Source organism: Neolamprologus multifasciatus, chromosome 1 (assembly GCF_963576455.1).
Source record: "Neolamprologus multifasciatus chromosome 1, fNeoMul1.2, whole genome shotgun sequence".
NCBI classification, from domain to species: Eukaryota; Metazoa; Chordata; class Actinopteri; order Cichliformes; family Cichlidae; genus Neolamprologus; species Neolamprologus multifasciatus.
This window is the reverse complement of record NC_140439.1, coordinates 33,590,402-33,609,827: the sequence shown is the minus strand read 5'-3', so window position 1 is coordinate 33,609,827 and position 19,426 is coordinate 33,590,402. Positions and strand designations below refer to the sequence as shown.

Here is a 19,426-nt window from a genome sequence, read left to right as displayed (position 1 = left end):
TACGATCTTGTCCAAGGATTTTTGCCTGCAGACTGGAGCAGCCAGGGATCAAACCAGAAAACTTTCTGATCAAAAGCTGACTTGTGCTAAATCCTGAACGGCAGCCACCCCATTTTAGCCAGCCAAGATTAAATGGCACATTCTTTAATTACGGAGTTAGGGATTGTTACATGGAACTCAAAAGAAATGTTGAACCCATCTCGTGTCCTGTGTCTTCTAAAGCTGTCTGTACTTTTACAGACAAAAGTTCATCAGCAAACAGTTTGCAGGCCTCTAATTATCAGGCTGTACTCAAGCGCTTGAATTCAACCTAAAAGCTGTGCTGTCATACAGAACCAAGTACCCTCCGCGGAAACTCTAGCTAATGTCACAACTGGATCTGATGAGACAGCTATGATTTCTGGACTCGAAGTAAATAATCCTGAATCAATTTATACAACATTAGTTTGTTCATTTTGCTTTCATAACAAATAGTTTGAGCCTTTAAAAAAAAGAAAAGAAAGTATCATCAAGAGAAAGACAATAAGCTGCCTAGTTTGTTCGAAATACACTGAAGTATAATATTATATCACATTTTTTTATCTCTAGTTTTTCGTGTCCAGTTATTTACAAATGAATACTGTGTAATGCTTGTGTAAGTGAAAACCTGTCTGTCTACCTTGATCAGATTTTTACTGCACTACAAACTTCTAGTATGATTAAAAAGAACAAAGAAAACACAATGAATATAAACAGAATATAATGCTTTTCACTTAAAAGTAAATACTGCCCAGAGAGTGAACTACTGTGGTGGAGTGCTTCTGGTTTACGATATAATTTACACGTGAGCCTTGAATTCCAGTTTATGAAATGGCTCTTGCTGATCATGCAAATACCTCTCTGCCCTGTCCTCACTTTCTTTTATCTTTGTTCCATAAAGTTGGGACATATTAATGATATTTTTTCCTGTAAAATTCAGTAACTCTTCCTTTTGCTAACAGTTCCAATGTGTGTCAAAGTGTACAGGTCCTTCTCAAAAAAATTATGATTTTGTGATAAAGTTCATTATTTTCTGTAATGTACTGATAAACATTAGACTTTCATATATTTTCGATTCATTACACACAACTAAAGTAGTTCAAGCCTTTCATTGTTTTTATATTGATGATTTTAGCATACAGCTCATGAAAACCCAAAATTCTTATCTCAAAAATTAAGCATATCATGAAAAGGTTCTCTAAACGAGCTATTAACCTAATCATCTGAATCAACGAATTAACTCTAAACACCTGCAATCATAGAATGATTACAATATTGAAAAAAACAAATGCCTGAATCCTAAATTGTGGATATCCTATTGTTGTGATCTAAAATGTAACACTAAATGTGATTAAAACACTAAAAATCTGGACTCCTGGGCTCAACGACTGCAAGGATCACCAGCCCGAGGAAAACACAAAATACACATGACCCCGTGACAAAGACAATTCATTCTTGAATGAAGACATTGATCTGACTTTTTAAAATTTTGCCATTGTGTTTATTATTAATTTGGGAAATAGAAAGTGTGTGTGTGGGGGGGGGGGTTGTAAAGAAGAAGGGAAAGGAAAGGGATAGAAAGAAGGAAAGAGATAGAGGAGAGAAAACCCCAACAATCCCCTCTGAGCAAGCACTAGGTGCGACAGTGGATAGGAAAAACTCCCTAAAAGGAAGAAACCTATGACAGAACCAGGCTCTAGGGGGGCAGTCAACTGTCGGGACTGGTTGGGGGGTGAGGGTGAAAAGAGAGAGGGGGGGGGGAGATGGGACAGGTGTTAGGAGGTAAAGGGAGACAGGGGAGGGAGAGGTGTCAGGAGGGAAAGGGAGAGAAAGGGAGAGGAGAGGTGAAAATTAAGATGGGACAGAGGTGGAGGAAGACAGGGTGACATCAGCAGTAGAAAAAGTAGAAAAAGAAGAAAAAGCAGGAGTGTTCTTCCTCCAGAAGAAGCAGAATCTTTTTTCTTCTTTTCCATCAGCTTTTCCACGAGCACTTTTTTCTCTAGGATGAGGGTTCTCAGCTGATCGATTGTCTCTGCATTCTCCTTCTCAAGTCTCTTGCATGTTTTCTCCACTTCTTCTAATTTGGCTTGTTTGTCTTCAAGCCTTTCTTTCATTTCTTTAGATGTTGCCTCCTGCGTTAGCTTTCCCTCGTGCAGCTCTGTATAACTCTGTTGGAATTTGTTGTGCGTGTCTTCCAACTGCTGACTGCTCTCGATTTCTTGAAGTGTACACTGCAGGTCTTCGTTTGTTTTCTCCAGGTGTTGCTTTAGCACCTGCATCTCAGTGTTTTTGCACTTCAAGTTGTCTGAAAGTTCCTCGAGTTCTGTGTTTTTGCTCAGCATGTCATTGAGCTTACTCTGCATCTCTGAGCATTGGTTTTGCAGCTTTTCCTTTTCCTCTTCCAGTTCAGTTGTTGTAGTTCAGTTTGTTATAAAGTTCTTGCAGGTTTTGGTTTTTCCTCTCAAAGTCCTGGAGAATTTCTTTGTCTTCTTTCTGCTTTATTTCCTGTTGTTTGGTCTTGAAGCAGCTCTGATATTTGTGCAGGTTTCATCAAGCTTTACCTGCAGCGCTCGGTGTTGTTCCTGCACACTTGCATGTCTCTCTGGTTAATGTCCAGTTTTCTTTTTCTTCAAGGATTTCTTTATTCTTTTGCAGCTTCATCAAGCATTACTTGCAAGCCTTTGTTGTGTTTCTCGATGTTCTGAAGCTTGCAATCCAGATGTTTCTGTTTCATGTCTTGCTGTTCTTTCTCTTGAAGGAAAATTTATTTTCTGCAGTGCTTTATCAAGCTTTATTTTCAGCTCTGTGTATTTTTCCTGCATGTCTTCAAGCTTGCAGTCCATCTGTTTCTGTTTAATTTCTTGTTGCTTTTGTTCTTGAAGCAACTCCTTTTGTTCAGTGTTTATCAAGCTTTACCTGAAGCGCTTTGCATTTTTCCATGCCTTGGAGTTTGCGCTGCTTCATGTCCTGTTGATCTTTTTCATGGAGGAGCTCTTTAATTTTTTGCAGAGCTTCATTAAGCTTGATTTGCAAGCCTTTGTTGTGTTCCATGTCCTGAAGCTTGAAATCCATTTCCTTCTGTTTTATCTCCTGTAGCCTTTTTTCTTGAAGAAAGTCTTCATTTGTGTGCCGGTCTTTCATCAGGCTTTGCCTGCAGCGCTCTGTATTTCTCCTCCATGTGGAGTTGGCACTGCATGTCTCTCTGGTTAGTGTCCAGTTTTTCTTTCTCTTCAAGGATTTCTTTATTCTTTTGCAGAGCTTCATCAAGCATTACTTGCAAGCCTTCGTTGTGTTTCTCGATGTTCTGAAGCTTGCAATCCAGATGTTTCTGTTTCATGTCTTGCTGTTCTTTCTCTTGAAGGAAATCTTTATTTCTCTGCAGTGCTTTATCAAGCTTTATTTTCAGTCTGTGTATTTTTCCTGCACATCTTCAAGCTTGCAGTCCATTTGTTTCTGTTTAATTTCTTGTTGCTTTTGTTCTTGAAGCAACTCCTTATTTTTGTTCAGTGTTTTATCAAGCTTTACCTGAAGCGCTTTGTATTTTTCCTCCATGCCTTGGAGTTTGCACTGCTTCATGTCCTGTTGATCTTTTTCATGGAGGAGCTCTTTATTTTTGTGCAGAGCTTCATTAAGCTTGATTTGCAAGCCTTTGTTGTGTTTCTCCATGTCCTGAAGCTTGAAATCCATTTCCTTCTGTTTTATCTCCTGTAGCCTTTTTTCTTGAAGAAAGTCTTCCTTTGTGTGCGGTCTTTCATCAAGCTTTACCTGCAGCGCTCTGTATTTCTCCTCCATGTCTTGGAGTTGGCACTGCAAGTCTCTCTGGTTTATTTTCAGGTGTTCGTTCTCTTCAAGGATTTCTTTATTTTTTTTTCTCTGAGACATGTTTGAATCTGTAAACTGTCACTCTCAAAAAGATCCAAATGTTTTAAAAGATTTCTCTGGCGAATGTTTGAACGCTACGAACATAAATGCTGCCAATAACGGACTAAAAGTGGTTGTGTCTCACCCCTGTTTGAGGGTTCTTTAGAATCAAAGGATCAAAGGACAAAGTGGTCATAAGATTCTAAACGTGTCATAGTTGCCAACAGATGGTGGCAGTTTTTTTGCATTTGAAAATAAACACTGGGCTGATTTCAACACCATTACAAGAAGTGTTGTTAATCATTCTTTTTAAATCATAATCAGGTTACCACAAATTGTTTTTTAATTTAGTAGTCTTTGTCAGTTTGTCAGTGGGTAAACAATTCATAATGCACCTTCAGGAACATCAAGTTATTCTTAGTACTGCATACTTGCAATGAATAAGTTGTCCTAACAGTCATCTTAAGTAAACTTTACTCAATTTTTTGGAGGTAACGAGTTTGCATAGTTTTTTGAGTTCTGGGAACTAATTCGATTTTACAGTGCAGTAGTTTGAACATTTATAATAACATTTCTGCACACTGGAACAAACCTGTCTCCTTTTCTAGAACTGTTGCTAACACTTATGAGATGAAAATGAATCCATGTGAAGATAGAGAGTGACAAATGTTACTTTTCTTTATTTGTTTATATCTAAACTTTAAAAACAAAAAAGAAACTGTTGAAATTACCTGGACTGCCTCAGCCCAGGTGATGTAACATTAGCAGACAGAAGGTTTGATGTTGCAGAATCTTTGGAGCTGTACCATGCTGAACTGAAGAGCCCAGCTTCACCAAAAGGAAGAACTAACTGGTGTTATGTGTCAAATTAACTGACATGTTAGCTGGTGGAGTACCCACTGCATATATATATATATATATATATAATATATATATATATATATATATATATATATAATATATCATGTCTTTTTTATAATAAATAATCAAAAACTTTATTTAAACTAAGATTTTAAAAATATGTGCAGTGATCGATGTGCTCTCAGGCATGTGCTTCAATCCACACACAAATACAAAACGACCTGACCACACGTACAACTGTTTCACAAACTCTATAAAGCATTCACACTCCAATGGATGCATCAGAAAGCAACTTGGGATTACGATCTTGTCCAAGGATATTTTGCCTGCAGACTGGAGCAGCCAGGGATCAAACCAGAAAACTTTCTGATCAAAAGCTGACTTGTGCTAAATCCTGAACGGCAGCCACCCCATTTTAGCCAGCCAAGATTAAATGGCACATTCTTTAATTACGGAGTTAGGGATTGTTACATGGAACTCAAAAGAAATGTTGAACCATCTCGTGTCCTGTGTCTTCTAAAGCTGTCTGTACTTTTACAGACAAAAGTTCATCAGCAAACAGTTTGCAGGCCTCTAATTATCAGGCTGTACTCAAGCGCTTGAATTCAACCTAAAAGCTGTGCTGTCATACAGAACCAAGTACCCTCCGCGGAAACTCTAGCTAATGTCACAACTGGATCTGATGAGACAGCTATGATTTCTGGACTCGAAGTAAATAATCCTGAATCAATTTATACAACATTAGTTTGTGTTTTGCTTTCATAACAAATAGTTTGAGCCTTTAAAAAAAAGAAAAGAAAGTATCATCAAGAGAAAGACAATAAGCTGCCTAGTTTGTTCGAAATACACTGAAGTATAATATTATATCACATTTTTTTATCTCTAGTTTTTCGTGTCCAGTTATTACAAATGAATACTGTGTAATGCTTGTGTAAGTGAAAACCTGTCCGTCTACCTTGATCAGATTTTTACTGCACTACAAACTTCTAGTATGATTAAAAAGAACAAAGAAAACACAATGAATATAAACAGAATATAATGCTTTTCACTTAAAAGTAAATACTGCCCAGAGAGTGAACTACTGTGGTGGAGTGCTTCTGGTTTACGATATAATTTACACGTGAGCCTTGAATTCCAGTTTATGAAATGGCTCTTGCTGATCATGCAAATACCTCTCTGCCCTGTCCTCACTTTCTTTTATCTTTGTTCCATGAAGTTGGACATATTAATGATATTTTTCCTGTAAAATTCAGACTCTTCCTTTTGCTAACAGTTCCAATGTGTGTCAAAGTGTACAGGTCCTTCTCAAAAAATTATGATTGTGATAAAGTTCATTATTTTCTGTAATGTACTGATAAACATTAGACTTTCATATATTTTCGATTCATTACACACAACTAAAGTAGTTCAAGCCTTTCATTGTTTTTATATTGATGATTTTAGCATACAGCTCATGAAAACCCAAAATTCTTATCTCAAAAATTAGCATATCATGAAAAGGTTCTCTAAACGAGCTATTAACCTAATCATCTGAATCAACGAATTAACTCTAAACACCTGCAATCATAGAATGATTACAATATTGAAAAAAACAAATGCCTGAATCCTAAATTGTGGATATCCTATTGTTGTGATCTAAAATGTAACACTAAATGTGATTAAAACACTAAAAATCTGGACTCCTGGGCTCAACGACTGCAAGGATCACCAGCCGAGGAAAACACAAAATACACATGACCCCGTGACAAAGACAATTCATTCTTGAATGAAGACATGATCTGACTTTTTAAAATTTTGCCAATTGTGTTTATTATTAATTTGGGAAATAGAAAGTGTGTGTGTGTGTGTGGGGGGGGGGGGGGGTTGTAAAGAAGAAGGGAAAGGAAAGGGATAGAAAGAAGGAAAGAGATAGAGGAGAGAAAACCCCAACAATCCCCTCTGAGCAAGCACTAGGTGCGACAGTGGATAGGAAAAACTCCCTATAAAGGAAGAAACCTATGACAGAACCAGGCTCTAGAGGGGGCAGTCAACTGTCGGGACTGGTTGGGGGGTGAGGGTGAAAAGAGAGAGGGGGGGGGGGAGATGGGACAGGTGTTAGGAGGTAAAGGGAGACAGGGGAGGGAGAGGTGTCAGGAGAGAAAGGGAGAGAAAGGGAGAGGAGAGGTGAAAATTAAGATGGACAGAGGTGGAGGAAGACAGGGTGACATCAGCAGTAGAAAAAGTAGAAAAAGAAGAAAAAGCAGGAGTGTTCTTCCTCCAGAAGAAGCGGAATCTTTTTTTCTTCTTTTCCATCAGCTTTTCCACGAGCACTTTTTTCTCTAGGATGAGGGTTCTCAGCTGATCGATTGTCTCTGCATTTCTTCTCAAGTCTCTTGCATGTTTTCTCCACTTCTTCTAATTTGGCTTGTTTGTCTTCAAGCCTTTCTTTCATTTCTTTAGATGTTGCCTCCTGCTTAGCTTTCCCTCGTGCAGCTCTGTATAACTCTGTTGGAATTTGTTGTGCGTGTCTTCCAACTGCTGACTGCTCCTCTCGATTTCTTGAAGTGTACACTGCAGGTCGTTTTGTTTTCTCCAGTGTTGCTTTAGCACCTGCATCTCAGTGTTTTGCACTTCAAGTTGTCTGAAAGTTCCTCGAGTTCTGTGTTTTTTCTCAGCATGTCATTGAGCTTACTCTGCATCTCTGAGCATTGGTTTTGCAGTTTTCCTTTTCCTCTTCCAGTTCAGTTGTTTTGTAGTTCAGTTTGTTATAAAGTTCTTGCAGGTTTGGTTTTTCCTCTCAAAGTCCTGAGAATTTCTTTGTCTTCTTTCTGCTTTATTCCTGTTGCTTGGTCTTGAAGCAGCTCTTGATATTTGTGCAGTGTTTCATCAAGCTTTGCCTGCAGCGCTCGTGTTGTTCCTGCACACCTTGCATGTCTCTCTGGTTAATGTCCATTTTTTTTTTCTCTCAAGGATTTCTTTATCTTTTGCAGAGCTCATCAAGCATTACTTGCAAGCCTTCGTTGTGTTTCTCGATGTTCTGAAGCTTGCAATCCAGATGTTTCTGTTTCATGTCTTGCTGTTCTTTCTCTTGAAGGAAATCTTTATTTCTCTGCAGAGCTTTATCAAGCTTTTTTCGCTGTGTATTTTTCCTGCACATCTTCAAGCTTGCAGTCCATTTGTTTCTGTTTAATTTCTTGTTGCTTTTGTTCTTGAAGCAACTCCTTATTTTTGTTCAGTGTTTTATCAAGCTTTACCTGAAGCGCTTTGTATTTTTCCTCCGTGCCTTGGAGTTTGTTCTGCTTCATGTCCTGTTGATCTTTTTCATGGAGGAGCTCTTTATTTTTTTGCAGAGCTTCATTAAGCTTGATTTGCAAGCCTTTGTTGTGTTTCTCCATGTCCTGAAGCTTGAAATCCATTTCCTTCTGTTTTATCTCCTGTAGCCTTTTTTCTTGAAGAAAGTCTTCCTTTGTGTGCGGTCTTTCATCAAGCTTTACCTGCAGCGCTCTGTATTTCTCCTCCATGTCTTGGACGTGGCACTGCAAGTCTCTCTGGTTTATTTCAGGTGTTCGTTCTCTTCAAGGATTTCTTTATTTTTTTTTTCTCTGAGACATGTTTGAATCTGTAAACTGTCACTCTCAAAAAGATCCAAATGTTTTAAAAGATTTCTCTGGCGAATGTCTTGAACGCTACGAACATAAATGCTGCGAATAACGGACTAAAGTGGTTGTGTCTCACCCCCTGTTTTGAGGGTTCTTTAGAATCAAAGGATCAAGGACAAAGGGGTCATAAGATTCTAAACGTGTCATAGTTGCCAACAGATGGTGGCAGTTTTTTTGCATTTGAAAATAAAACACTGGGCTGATTTCAACACCATTACAAGAAGTGTTGTTAATCATTCTTTTTAAATCATAATCAGGTTACCACAAATTGTTTTTTAATTTAGTAGTCTTTGTCAGTTTGTCAGTGGGTAAACAATCATAATGCACCTTCAGGAACATCAAGTTATTCTTAGTACTGCATACTTGCAATGAATAAGTTGTCCTAACAGTCATCTTAAGTAAACTTTACTCAATTTTTTGGATGGTAACGAGTTTGCATAGTTTTTTGAGTTCTGGGAACTAATTCGATTTTACAGTGCAGTAGTTTGAACATTTATAATAACATTTCTGCACACTGGAACAAACCTGTCTCCTTTTCTAGAACTGTTGCTAACACTTATGAGATGAAAATGAATCCATTGTGAAGATAGAGAGTGACAAATGTTACTTTTCTTTTATTTGTTTATATCTAAACTTTAAAAACAAAAAGAAACTGTTGAAATTACCTGGACTGCCTCAGCCCAGGTGATGTAAACATTAGCAGACAGAAGGTTTGATGTTGCAGAATCTTTGGAGCTGTACCATGCTGAACTGAAGAGCCCAGCTTTCACCAAAAGGAAGAACTAACTGGTGTTATGTGTCAAATTAACTGACATGTTAGCTGGTGGAGTACCCACTGCATTATATATATATATATATATATATATATATATATATATATATCATGTCTTTTTTATAATATAATAATCCAAAAACTTTATTTAAACTAAGATTTTAAAAATATGTGCAGTGATCGATGTGCTCTCAGGCATGTGCTTCAATCCACACACAAATACAAAACGACCTGACCACACGTACAACTGTTTCCACAAACTCTATAAAGCATTCACACTCCAATGGATGCATCAGAAAGCAACTTGGGATTACGATCTTCGTCCAAGGATATTTTGCCCTGCAGACTGGACCAGCCCGGGATCAAACCAGAAAACTTTCTGATCAAAAGCTGACTTGTGCTAAATCCTGAACGGCAGCCACCCCATTTAGCCAGCCAAGATTAAATGGCACATTCTTTAATTACGGAGTTAGGGATTGTACATGGAACTCAAAGAAATGTTGAACCCATCTCGTGTCCTGTGTCTTCTAAAGCTGTCTGTACTTTTACAGACAAAAGTTCATCAGCAAACAGTTTGCAGGCCTCTAATTATCAGGCTGTACTCAAGCGCTTGAATTCAACCTAAAAGCTGTGCTGTCATACAGAACCAAGTACCCTCCGCGAAACTCTAGCTAATGTCACAACTGGATCTGATGAGACAGCTATGATTTCTGGACTCGAAGTAAATAATCCTGAATCAATTTATACAACATTAGTTTGTTTGTTTTGCTTTCATAACAAATAGTTTGAGCCTTTAAAAAAAGAAAAGAAAGTATCATCAAGAGAAAGACAATAAGCTGCCTAGTTTGTTCGAAATACACCTGCAGTATAATATATATCACATTTTTTTTATCTCTAGTTTTTCGTGTCCAGTTATTTACAAATGAATACTGTGTAATGCTTGTGTAAGTGAAAACCTGTCCGTCTACCTTGATCAGATTTTTACTGCACTACAAACTTCTAGTATGATTAAAAAGAACAAAGAAAACACAATGAATATAAACAGAATATAATGCTTTTCACTTAAAAGTAAATACTGCCCAGAGAGTGAACTACTGTGGTGGAGTGCTTCTGGTTTACGATATAATTACACGTGAGCCTTGAATTCCAGTTTATGAAATGGCTCTTGCTGATCATGCAAATACCCTCTCTGCCCTGTCCTCACTTTCTTTTATCTTTGTTCCATAAAGTTGGGACATATTAATGATATTTTTTTCCTGTAAAATTCAGTAACTCTTCCTTTTGCTAACAGTTCCAATGTGTGTCAAAGTGTACAGGTCCTTCTCAAAAAAATTATGATTTTGTGATAAAGTTCATTATTTTCTGTAATGTACTGATAAACATTAGACTTTCATATATTTTCGATTCATTACACACAACTAAAGTAGTTCAAGCCTTTCATTGTTTTTATATTGATGATTTTAGCATACAGCTCATGAAACCCAAAATTCTTATCTCAAAAATTAAGCATATCATGAAAAGGTTCTCTAAACGAGCTATTAACCTAATCATCTGAATCAACGAATTAACTCTAAACACCTGCAATCATAGAATGATTACAATATTGAAAAAACAAATGCCTGAATCCTAAATTGTGGATATCCTATTGTTGTGATCTAAACTGTAACACTAAATGTGATTAAAACACTAAAAATCTGGACTCCTGGCTCAACGACTGCAAGGATCAGCAGCCCGAGGAAAACACAAAATACACATGACCCCGTGAAAAAGACAATTCATTCTTGAATGAAGACACTGATCTGACTTTTTAAAATTTTGCCAATTGTGTTTATTATTAATTTGGGAAATAGAAAGGGGTGTGTGTGTGTGTGTGTGTGTGTGTGTGTGTGTGTGTGTGTGTGGGGGGGGGGGTTGTAAAGAAGAAGGGAAAGGAAAGGGATAGAAAGAAGGAAAGAGATAGAGGAGAGAAAACCCCAACAATCCCCTCTGAGCAAGCACTAGGTGCGACAGTGGATAGGAAAAACTCCCTATAAAGGAAGAAACCTATGACAGAACCAGGCTCTAGAGGGGGCAGTCAACTGTCGGGACTGGTTGGGGGGTGAGGGTGAAAAGAGAGGGGGGGGGGGAGATGGGACAGGTGTTAGGAGGTAAAGGGAGACAGGGGAGGGAGAGGTGTCAGGAGAGAAAGGGAGAGGAGAGGTGAAAATTAAGATGGGACAGAGGTGGAGGAAGACAGGGTGACATCAGCAGTAGAAAAAGTAGAAAAAGAAGAAAAAGCAGGAGTGTTCTTCCTCCAGAAGAAGCGGAATCTTTTTTTCTTCTTTTCCATCAGCTTTTCCACGAGCACTTTTTTCTCTAGGATGAGGGTTCTCAGCTGATCGATTGTCTCTGCATTCTCCTTCTCAAGTCTCTCGCATGTTTTTCTCCACTTCTTCTAATTTGGCTTGTTGTCTTCAAGCCTTTCTTTCATTTCTTTAGATGTTGCCTCCTGCGTTAGCTTTCCCTCGTGCAGCTCTGTATAACTCTGTTGGAATTTGTTGTGCGTGTCTTCCAACTGCTGACGGCTCCTCTCGATTTCTTGAAGTGTACACTGCAGGTCTTCGTTTGTTTTCTCCAGGTGTTGCTTTAGCACCTGCATCTCAGTGTTTTTGCACTTCAAGTTGTCTGAAAGTTCCTCGAGTTCTGTGTTTTTGCTCAGCATGTCATTGAGCTTACTCTGCATCTCTGAGCATTGGTTTTGCAGCTTTTCCTTTTCTTCTTCCAGTTCAGTTGTTTTGTAGTTCAGTTTGTTATAAAGTTCTTGCAGGTTTTGGTTTTTCCTCTCAAAGTCCTGGAGAATTTCTTTGTCTTCTTTCTGCTTTATTTCCTGTTGTTCTTGGTCTTGAAGCAGCTCTTGATATTTGTGCAGTGTTTCATCAAGCTTTACCTGCAGCGCTCGGTGTTGTTCCTGCACACCTTGCATGTCTCTCTGGTTAATGTCCAGTTTTTCTTTTTCTTCAAGGATTTCTTTATTCTTTTGCAGAGCTTCATCAAGCATTACTTGCAAGCCTTCGTTGTGTTTCTCGATGTTCTGAAGCTTGCAATCCAGATGTTTCTGTTTCATGTCTTGCTGTTCTTTCTCTTGAAGGAAATCTTTATTTCTCTGCAGTGCTTTATCAAGCTTTATTTTCAGCTCTGTGTATTTTTCCTGCACGTCTTCAAGCTTGCAGTCCATTTGTTTCTGTTTAATTTCTTGTTGCTTTTGTTCTTGAAGCAACTCCTTATTTTTGTTCAGTGTTTTATCAAGCTTTACCTGAAGCGCTTTGTATTTTTCCTCCATGCCTTGGAGTTTGCGCTGCTTCATGTCCTGTTGATCTTTTTCATGGAGGAGCTCTTTAATTTTTTGCAGAGCTTCATTAAGCTTGATTTGCAAGCCTTTGTTGTGTTTCTCCATGTCCTGAAGCTTGAAATCCATTTCCTTCTGTTTTATCTCCTGTAGCCTTTTTTCTTGAAGAAAGTCTTCATTTGTGTGCGGTCTTTCATCAGGCTTTGCCTGCAGCGCTCTGTATTTCTCCTCCATGTCTTGGAGTTGGCACTGCATGTCTCTCTGGTTAATGTCCAGTTTTTCTTTCTCTTCAAGGATTTCTTTATTCTTTTGCAGAGCTTCATCAAGCATTACTTGCAAGCCTTCGTTGTGTTTCTCGATGTTCTGAAGCTTGCAATCCAGATGTTTCTGTTTCATGTCTTGCTGTTCTTTCTCTTGAAGGAAATCTTTATTTCTCTGCAGTGCTTTATCAAGCTTTATTTTCAGCGCTGTGTATTTTTCCTGCACGTCTTCAAGCTTGCAGTCCATCTGTTTCTGTTTAATTTCTTGTTGCTTTTGTTCTTGAAGCAACTCCTTATTTTTGTTCAGTGTTTTATCAAGCTTTACCTGAAGCGCTTTGTATTTTTCCTCCATGCCTTGGAGTTTGCGCTGCTTCATGTCCTGTTGATCTTTTTCCTGGAGGAGCTCTTTATTTTTTTGCAGAGCTTCATTAAGCTTGATTTGCAAGCCTTTGTTGTGTTTCTCCATGTCCTGAAGCTTGAAATCCATTTCCTTCTGTTTTATCTCCTGTAGCCTTTTTTCTTGAAGAAAGTCTTCCTTTGTGTGCGGTCTTTCATCAAGCTTTACCTGCAGCGCTCTGTATTTCTCCTCCATGTCTTGGAGTTGGCACTGCAAGTCTCTCTGGTTTATTTTCAGGTGTTCGTTCTCTTCAAGGATTTCTTTATTTTTTTTTCTCTGAGACATGTTTGAATCTGTAAACTGTCACTCTCAAAAAGATCCAAATGTTTTAAAAGATTTCTCTGGCGAATGTTTGAACGCTACGAACATAAATGCTGCCAATAACGGACTAAAAGTGGTTGTGTCTCACCCCTGTTTGAGGGTTCTTTAGAATCAAAGGATCAAAGGACAAAGTGGTCATAAGATTCTAAACGTGTCATAGTTGCCAACAGATGGTGGCAGTTTTTTTTGCATTTGAAAATAAACACTGGGCTGATTTCAACACCATTACAAGAAGTGTTGTTAATCATTCTTTTTAAATCATAATCAGGTTACCACAAATTGTTTTTTAATTTAGTAGTCTTTGTCAGTTTGTCAGTGGGTAAACAATTCATAATGCACCTTCAGGAACATCAAGTTATTCTTAGTACTGCATACTTGCAATGAATAAGTTGTCCTAACAGTCATCTTAAGTAAACTTTACTCAATTTTTTGGAGGTAATGAGTTTGCATAGTTTTTTGAGTTCTGGGAACTAATTCGATTTTACAGTGCAGTAGTTTGAACATTTATAATAACATTTCTGCACACTGGAACAAACCTGTCTCCTTTTCTAGAACTGTTGCTAACACTTATGAGATGAAAATGAATCCATTGTGAAGATAGAGAGTGACAAATGTTACTTTTCTTTATTTGTTTATATCTAAACTTTAAAAACAAAAAAGAAACTGTTGAAATTACCTGGACTGCCTCAGCCCAGGTGATGTAACATTAGCAGACAGAAGGTTTGATGTTGCAGAATCTTTGGAGCTGTACCATGCTGAACTGAAGAGCCCAGCTTTCACCAAAAGGAAGAACTAACTGGTGTTATGTGTCAAATTAACTGACATGTTAGCTGGTGGAGTACCCACTGCATTATATATATATATATATATATATATATATATATATATATATATATATATATATATCATGTCTTTTTTATAATAAATAATCAAAAACTTTATTTAAACTAAGATTTTAAAAATATGTGCAGTGATCGATGTGCTCTCAGGCATGTGCTTCAATCCACACACAAATACAAAACGACCTGACCACACGTACAACTGTTTCACAAACTCTATAAAGCATTCACACTCCAATGGATGCATCAGAAAGCAACTTGGGATTACGATCTTGTCCAAGGATATTTTGCCTGCAGACTGGAGCAGCCAGGGATCAAACCAGAAAACTTTCTGATCAAAAGCTGACTTGTGCTAAATCCTGAACGGCAGCCACCCCATTTTAGCCAGCCAAGATTAATTGGCACATTCTTTAATTACAGAGTTAGGGATTGTTACATGGAACTCAAAAGAAATGTTGAACCCATCTCGTGTCCTGTGTCTTCTAAAGCTGTCTGTACTTTTACAGACAAAAGTTCATCAGCAAACAGTTTGCAGGCCTCTAATTATCAGGCTGTACTCAAGCGCTTGAATTCAACCTAAAAGCTGTGCTGTCATACAGAACCAAGTACCCTCCGCGGAAACTATAGCTAATGTCACAACTGGATCTGATGAGACAGCTATGATTTCTGGACTCGAAGTAAATAATCCTGAATCAATTTATACAACATTAGTTTGTTTGTTTTGCTTTCATAACAAATAGTTTGAGCCTTTAAAAAAAGAAAAGAAAGTATCATCAAGAGAAAGACAATAAGCTGCCTAGTTTGTTCGAAATACACTGAAGTATAATATTATATCACATTTTTTTATCTCTAGTTTTTCGTGTCCAGTTATTTACAAATGAATACTGTGTAATGCTTGTGTAAGTGAAAACCTGTCCGTCTACCTTGATCAGATTTTTACTGCACTACAAACTTCTAGTATGATTAAAAAGAACAAAGAAAACACAATGAATATAAACAGAATATAATGCTTTTCACTTAAAAGTAAATACTGCCCAGAGAGTGAACTACTGTGGTGGAGTGCTTCTGGTTTACGATATAATTTACACGTGAGCCTTGAATTCCAGTTTATGAAATGGCTCTTGCTGATCATGCAAATACCTCTCTGCCCTGTCCTCACTTTCTTTTATCTTTGTTCCATAAAGTTGGGACATATTAATGATATTTTTTCCTGTAAAATTCAGTAACTCTTCCTTTTGCTAACAGTTCCAATGTGTGTCAAAGTGTACAGGTCCTTCTCAAAAAAATTATGATTTTGTGATAAAGTTCATTATTTTCTGTAATGTACTGATAAACATTAGACTTTCATATATTTTCGATTCATTACACACAACTAAAGTAGTTCAAGCCTTTCATTGTTTTTATATTGATGATTTTAGCATACAGCTCATGAAAACCCAAAATTCTTATCTCAAAAATTAAGCATATCATGAAAAGGTTCTCTAAACGAGCTATTAACCTAATCATCTGAATCAACGAATTAACTCTAAACACCTGCAATCATAGAATGATTACAATATTGAAAAAAACAAATGCCTGAATCCTAAATTGTGGATATCCTATTGTTGTGATCTAAAATGTAACACTAAATGTGATTAAAACACTAAAAATCTGGACTCCTGGGCTCAACGACTGCAAGGATCACCAGCCCGAGGAAAACACAAAATACACATGACCCCGTGACAAAGACAATTCATTCTTGAATGAAGACACTGATCTGACTTTTTAAAATTTTGCCATTTGTGTTTATTATTAATTTGGGAAATAGAAAGGTGTGTGTGGGGGGGGGGGGGGGGGGAGTTGTAAAGAAGAAGGGAAAGGAAAGGGATAGAAAGAAGGAAAGAGATAGAGGAGAGAAAACCCCAACAATCCCCTCTGAGCAAGCACTAGGTGCGACAGTGGATAGGAAAAACTCCCTATAAAGGAAGAAACCTATGACAGAACCAGGCTCTAGAGGGGGCAGTCAACTGTCGGGACTGGTTGGGGGGTGAGGGTGAAAAGAGAGAGGGGGGGGGAAGGGGGAGATGGGCCAGGTGTTAGGAGGTAAAGGGAGACAGGGGAGGGAGAGGTGTCAGGAGAGAAAGGGAGAGAAAGGGAGAGGAGAGGTGAAAATTAAGATGGGACAGAGGTGGAGGAAGACAGGGTGACATCAGCAGTAGAAAAAGTAGAAAAAGAAAAAAAGCAGGAGTGTTCTTCCTCCAGAAGAAGCGGAATCTTTTTTTCTTCTTTTCCATCAGCTTTTCCACGAGCACTTTTTTCTCTAGGATGAGGGTTCTCAGCTGATCGATTGTCTCTGCATTCTCCTTCTCAAGTCTCTTGCATGTTTTCTCCACTTCTTCTAATTTGGCTTGTTTGTCTTCAAGCCTTTCTTTCATTTCTTTAGATGTTGCCCTCCTGCGTTAGCTTTCCCTTGTGCAGCTCTGTATAACTCTGTTGGAATTTGTTGTGCGTGTCTTCCAACTGCTGACTGCTCCTCTCGATTTCTTGAAGTGTACACTGCAGGTCTTGGTTTGTTTTCTCCAGGTGTTGCTTTAGCACCTGCATCTCAGTGTTTTTACACTTCAAGTTGTCTGAAAGTTCCTCGAGTTCTGTGTTTTTGCTCAGCATGTCATTGAGCTTACTCTGCATCTCTGAGCATTGGTTTTGCAGCTTTTCCTTTTCCTCTTCCAGTTCAGTTGTTTTGTAGTTCCGTTTGTTATAAAGTTCTTGCAGGTTTTGGTTTTTCCTCTCAAAGTCCTGGAGAATTTCTTTGTCTTCTTTCTGCTTTATTTCCTGTTGTTCTTGGTCTTGAAGCAGCTCTTGATATTTGTGCAGTGTTTCATTAAGCTTTACCTGCAGTGCTCGGTGTTGTTCCTGCACACCTTGCATGTCTCTCTGGTTAATGTCCAGTTTTTCTTTTTCTTCAAGGATTTCTTTATTCTTTTGCAGAGCTTCATCAAGCATTACTTGCAAGCCTTCGTTGTGTTTCTCGATGTTCTGAAGCTTGCAGTCCAACTGTTTCTGTTTCATGTCTTGCTGTTCTTTCTCTTGAAGGAAATCTTTATTTCGCTGCAGTGCTTTATCAAGCTTTATTTTCAGCTCTGTGTATTTTTCCTGCACATCTTCAAGCTTGCAGTCCATTTGTTTCTGTTTAATTTCTTGTTGCTTTTGTTCTTGAAGCATCTCCTTATTTTTGTTCAGTGTTTTATCAAGCTTTACCTGAAGCGCTTTGTATTTTTCCTCCATGCCTTGGAGTTTGCACTGCTTCATGTCCTGTTGATCTTTTTCTTGGAGGAGCTCTTTATTTTTTTGCAGAGCTTCATTAAGCTTGATTTGCAAGCCTTTGTTGTGTTTCTCCATGTCCTGAAGCTTGAAATCCATTTCCTTCTGTTTTATCTCCTGTAGCCTTTTTTCTTGAAGAAAGTCTTCCTTTGTGTGCGGTCTTTCATCAAGCTTTACCTGCAGCGCTCTGTATTTCTCCTCCATGTCTTGGAGTTGGCACTGCAAGTCTCTCTGGTTTATTTTCAGGTGTTCGTTCTCTTCAAGGATTTCTTTATTTTTTTTTCTCTGAGACATGTTTGAATCTGTAAACTGTCACTCTCAAAAGGATCCAAATGTTTTAAAAGATTTCTCTGGCGAATGTTTGAACGCTACGAACATAAATGCTGCGAATAACGGACTAAAAGTGGTTGTGTCTCACCCCTGTTTGAGGGTTCTTTAGAATCAAAGGATCAAAGGACAAAGTGGTCATAAGATTCTAAACGTGTCATAGTTGCCAACAGATGGTGGCAGTTTTTTTGCATTTGAAAATAAACACTGGGCTGATTTCAACACCATTACAAGAAGTGTTGTTAATCATTCTTTTTAAATCATAATCAGGTTACCACAAATTGTTTTTTAATTTAGTAGTCTTTGTCAGTTTGTCAGTGGGTAAATAATTCATAATGCACCTTCAGGAACATCAAGTTATTCTTAGTACTGCATACTTGCAATGAATAAGTTGTCCTAACAGTCATCTTAAGTAAACTTTACTCAATTTTTTGGAGGTAACGAGTTTGCATAGTTTTTTGAGTTCTGGGAACTAATTCGATTTTACAGTGCAGTAGTTTGAACATTTATAATAACATTTCTGCACACTGGAACAAACCTGTCTCCTTTTCTAGAACTGTTGCTAACACTTATGAGATGAAAATGAATCCATCGTGAAGATAGAGAGTGACAAATGTTACTTTTCTTTATTTGTTTATATCTAAACTTTAAAAACAAAAAAAGAAACTGTTGAAATTACCTGGACTGCCTCAGCCCAGGTGATGTAACATTAGCAGACAGAAGGTTTGATGTTGCAGAATCTTTGGAGCTGTACCATGCTGAACTGAAGAGTCCAGCTTTCACCAATCAGTGTTGTTAATCATTCTTTTTAAATCATAATCAGGTTACCACAAATTGTTTTTTAATTTAGTAGTCTTTGTCAGTTTGTCAGTGGGTAAACAATTCATAATGCACCTTCAGGAACATCAAGTTATTCTTAGTACTGCATACTTGCAATGAATAAGTTGTCCTAACAGTCATCTTAAGTAAACTTTACTCAATTTTTTGGAGGTAACGAGTTTGCATAGTTTTTTGAGTTCTGGGAACTAATTCGATTTTACAGTGCAGTAGTTTGAACATTTATAATAACATTTCTGCACACTGGAACAAACCTGTCTCCTTTTCTAGAACTGTTGCTAACACTTATGAGATGAAAATGAATCCATTGTGAAGATAGAGAGTGACAAATGTTACTTTTCTTTATTTGTTTATATCTAAACTTTAAAACAAAAAAAGAAACTGTTGAAATTACCTGGACTGCCTCAGCCCAGGTGATGTAACATTAGCAGACAGAAGGTTTGATGTTGCAGAATCTTTGGAGCTGTACCATGCTGAACTGAAGAGCCCAGCTTTCACCAAAAGGAAGAACTAACTGGTGTTATGTGTCAAATTAACTGACATGTTAGCTGGTGGAGTACCCACTGCATTATATATATATCTATATCTATATATATATATCTATATCTATATCTATATATATATATATATATATATATATATATATATATATATATATATATATATATAT

At 37.7% G+C, this 19,426-nt stretch overlaps 1 protein-coding gene across 1 annotated transcript; it reads right to left on the bottom strand.

The window, feature by feature from the left end:
• Positions 1-1,260: 1,260 nt before the first annotated feature.
• LOC146526125 (uncharacterized) lies at positions 1,261-18,504 on the bottom strand. The gene is given in 9 exon segments (XM_085161414.1): positions 1,261-1,268; positions 1,898-2,438; positions 3,170-3,425; positions 3,428-3,915; positions 7,860-8,267; positions 9,044-9,128; positions 11,610-13,432; positions 14,130-14,134; positions 16,722-18,504. Coding segments are annotated over 9 exon segments (4,689 nt in total). The 5' UTR covers positions 17,797-18,504.
• Positions 18,505-19,426: the final 922 nt, after the last annotated feature.